The sequence below is a fragment of the Meleagris gallopavo genome, unplaced genomic scaffold, assembly GCF_000146605.3.
Source record: "Meleagris gallopavo isolate NT-WF06-2002-E0010 breed Aviagen turkey brand Nicholas breeding stock unplaced genomic scaffold, Turkey_5.1 ChrUn_random_7180001858356, whole genome shotgun sequence".
NCBI lineage: Eukaryota > Metazoa > Chordata > Aves > Galliformes > Phasianidae > Meleagris > Meleagris gallopavo.
Genome location: NW_011124345.1, coordinates 4,547 through 7,587, shown reverse-complemented (window position 1 = coordinate 7,587; position 3,041 = coordinate 4,547). Strand labels below are relative to the sequence as shown.

Here is a 3,041-nt window from a genome sequence, read left to right as displayed (position 1 = left end):
ACGCTGGGGAGAAACTCCAGACACATTAATTTAGACTAATTTTTTTTTTGTTTTGCAGTGCTTTAGAACTGTCGAGTTTGATTCATTTACAGTGGCAGTAACAAGATATTGTCCATCAGCTGAGCTACAGCAACTTTTTCTATTCCCTTCTATTCACTTCAAAAGGAAGACAAACATGCTTGCATATACCTGAGTGAAGAAACAAACAGCCTACAAGAAGCGTAGGGTCTGAACACTAGGTTTAATGTTGTCTTTAAGTGTGTCTTACCTCTAATACCAAGGACACACAAGCTGGAAAGAAGGTCATAAAGACAAAGTAGTTGGCAAGAACAGACATGCAGCCAAAGCAGCACATGATTTCAAGTTGTCGCACTCCTACATTAAAAAAAAAAATAATAACATTTGAATATGCAATAGGCTTTGAACACTTGAAGAAGTGTTGCAGAATTATGAAACAAATAATTACCATAGATACAGAAATAGTCTAGATGAATGAAAAAAAAAAAAAAAGAGCCCTATCATTTTGTACCAGCTTATTCTAAGCACACTATGTAGTTAAGGTGTTTATACAAAATTTTTTAAGTGTAAATCTAAGTAAATATAATTAGTTTACTAAGCTTTCGAAACTATACAACGGAAGTTTGAAACTCCTCCCTTTATCTTAGCAAAGCTACTATTATGTATTGAAATCCCTTGTAAAAGATGACCAATTAAGGGTTCAGAAAATACATGCCCCACCTGCACTTTCACAAGCATGGTATGCAGAAAAAAGTCAATTATGTTATGTCACAAATGCATTACAGAACTTCCTTAGTAAAGATAAATAAGCTAGTAGTATAAATCATTCAAAAGTGTTAAAAAAAAAAAAAGAAGCAGAACCACATAATGAGGTTTCTCCCTGTATGTAAACAGAAAAATAGCTTATTAACACACTTCTCTCTCCTCCCCCAAAATGTCCAAATAGATGAAGTTATTCCACTTCCAACACCTATTATTTGAAACACTTAATACCTCATCACTTTTCAATTTATTTTGTTTTTGTTTTTATTTTTTTTAACTGGAAAGGTTTAGATCGTTAGATTTCACTGCTCACCTGACATAGTACCAACACCAATCACAAGACATTCCACAAGTGCATCCAAGGTAAATGTGGGACCTAAAATTGCCATTCCACGTGAAATATTTTCTCTCACTTCATCCTAAGAGGAAAAAGATTCTGAATGTTACAACAAAGACAAAAATTGAAGAAAGGGAATACACATAACATGATTAGTAAATCAAGTATTGTAGTGATAACGCTTCATAAAGCAGGCATTAAGCAATTAAAAAATGTGTTCAAATATATTTTTCTCCATCTCCCCTATACTGCTATGCTTTGACAGTCTTTACACAGCAGAAATACTTAATTTCTAAATACTCCATACGTGGTTTACTGCTGTTCCTACAACTCTGGCGGGCAGTCTTTAAGATGCTGTGGTAAAAACATTTTTATGAAGAACTTTCTTGAAAATTAATGAAGGTTATACTTGCTATTATTACATAATAATCTGCAAACACTATAATATTGCATATATATGATGTAAAACATATGATATTATACTATATTACTTAATGTACTATATTGCATAATATGGTATATTATATATATTTTGTATGTGTATATATAAAGTATAGTAATACAGTATATTATACTATATTGCATAATATGTGTGTATTATATATATAACGTATGTATTATGCAATATAGTATAATAAACTGTATTACTATGCTTTATACCCACACACAAAATATGTCATAATTATTACATTCAATTACCATGCACAGTATTTTGTTCACTTAAAATAGCTTTTGGTGAAATTTATTTGTTTTATAACACTAAGAAGTAGCCACTCCAGTACACACTGGGCAAAACGTCCTGTTAATTCTCATGGTGTGAATAGCAGAGGTTGCAAGGGACATCTTGAGGTCATCTGGTCCAACCCCCTGCTCAAGACGCTTGGTACAGGTCACCCAGGACCATGTCTGGGCAGCTTTTGAGAATCTCCCAGGAGATCTTTAAAGCTATACCAAAAAAGTGTACATATACCCATGCCACATTTGTTCTGATAAGATTTTGCTTTTTCCCCACATTAGCCTTTTAACCTTAGGCATCTGTTTTTATGCTGTTCCTGAGACCTACAAACTACCTTTCTTTTTTTAAAATCAATAATTGTTCTGTGGAAGACATTGGTCCAGGAACTCTAGCCTCAAATGTAAGTAATGCTGTTAAAGTTCTGGTCCTACATTCAAGCATAAAATTAACTTAGTTCACATGATTATCACACGTTAATTGTACAGCATTATTATTCACCTGTAACACCACAGAATATAGAATCTGGACTGCATCTGATCCTTTTTCTGTATCACTAATATCACATTCACCTGTATGTCTCTCCATGAGGACTGTTCATCTATGAACATTAAATTCAAAAGCTTAATTCTAACAATAATACTGACCTGCGAATTGGAACTTAGTGCAAATTTGGCTAGCGCACTTGCTCTTGAAAGATCAATCAAAAGGAGGAAGAATGGCAAAGCTTCACTGGGGGAAAAACAAGCAAATGGAAACACGTTGAAAATGAAGTGCAAGATTTGTTGTACATGGAAAAAAAGTAAATAAATAAAATCAAGCAACAGCTCATAATTGCTACTTACTTTAAACCTGTCAGTTCTTTATCCAAAAAGTGAATCACGACTGTGCTAAAAACAAAACTTGAGAAGATTGTGAAGAGACCAGCAATACCTTTAAAAAGAAAAAGGGAATAATATTTTATATATATAGACATACGTTGAGAGTGAGGAGAACAAAACAAAAATGAACCAAAAAAGCCCTATATCTGTAGATTAATCTTCATACAAATAAAGGACTGCATTAATAGCAGGTAAGGTACAGACTGATGTGTATGCTGTTTCTACAAGAATAGTGAAATCTAAAATTTCTACAGCGCTCAAAGCAAGGCTTTGAGAAATAAAAGTGATCAACTTCTCTTTTATTATCTTA

General features: G+C 33.0%; 1 protein-coding gene across 1 annotated transcript in view; it reads right to left on the bottom strand.

Annotated features, from left to right (window-relative positions):
- HMGCR (3-hydroxy-3-methylglutaryl-CoA reductase) overlaps positions 1-3,041 on the bottom strand; it is an 18,548-nt gene that overhangs the window by 13,421 nt on the left and 2,086 nt on the right. Inside the window, exons 3-6 of the mRNA XM_010726834.3 lie at positions 2,696-2,783; positions 2,498-2,582; positions 1,094-1,199; positions 269-375 (exon numbers count right to left, since the gene is read on the bottom strand). Coding sequence (XP_010725136.1) covers positions 269-375; positions 1,094-1,199; positions 2,498-2,582; positions 2,696-2,783 — 386 coding nt within the window. The remainder of the gene's footprint in view (positions 1-268; positions 376-1,093; positions 1,200-2,497; positions 2,583-2,695; positions 2,784-3,041) is intronic.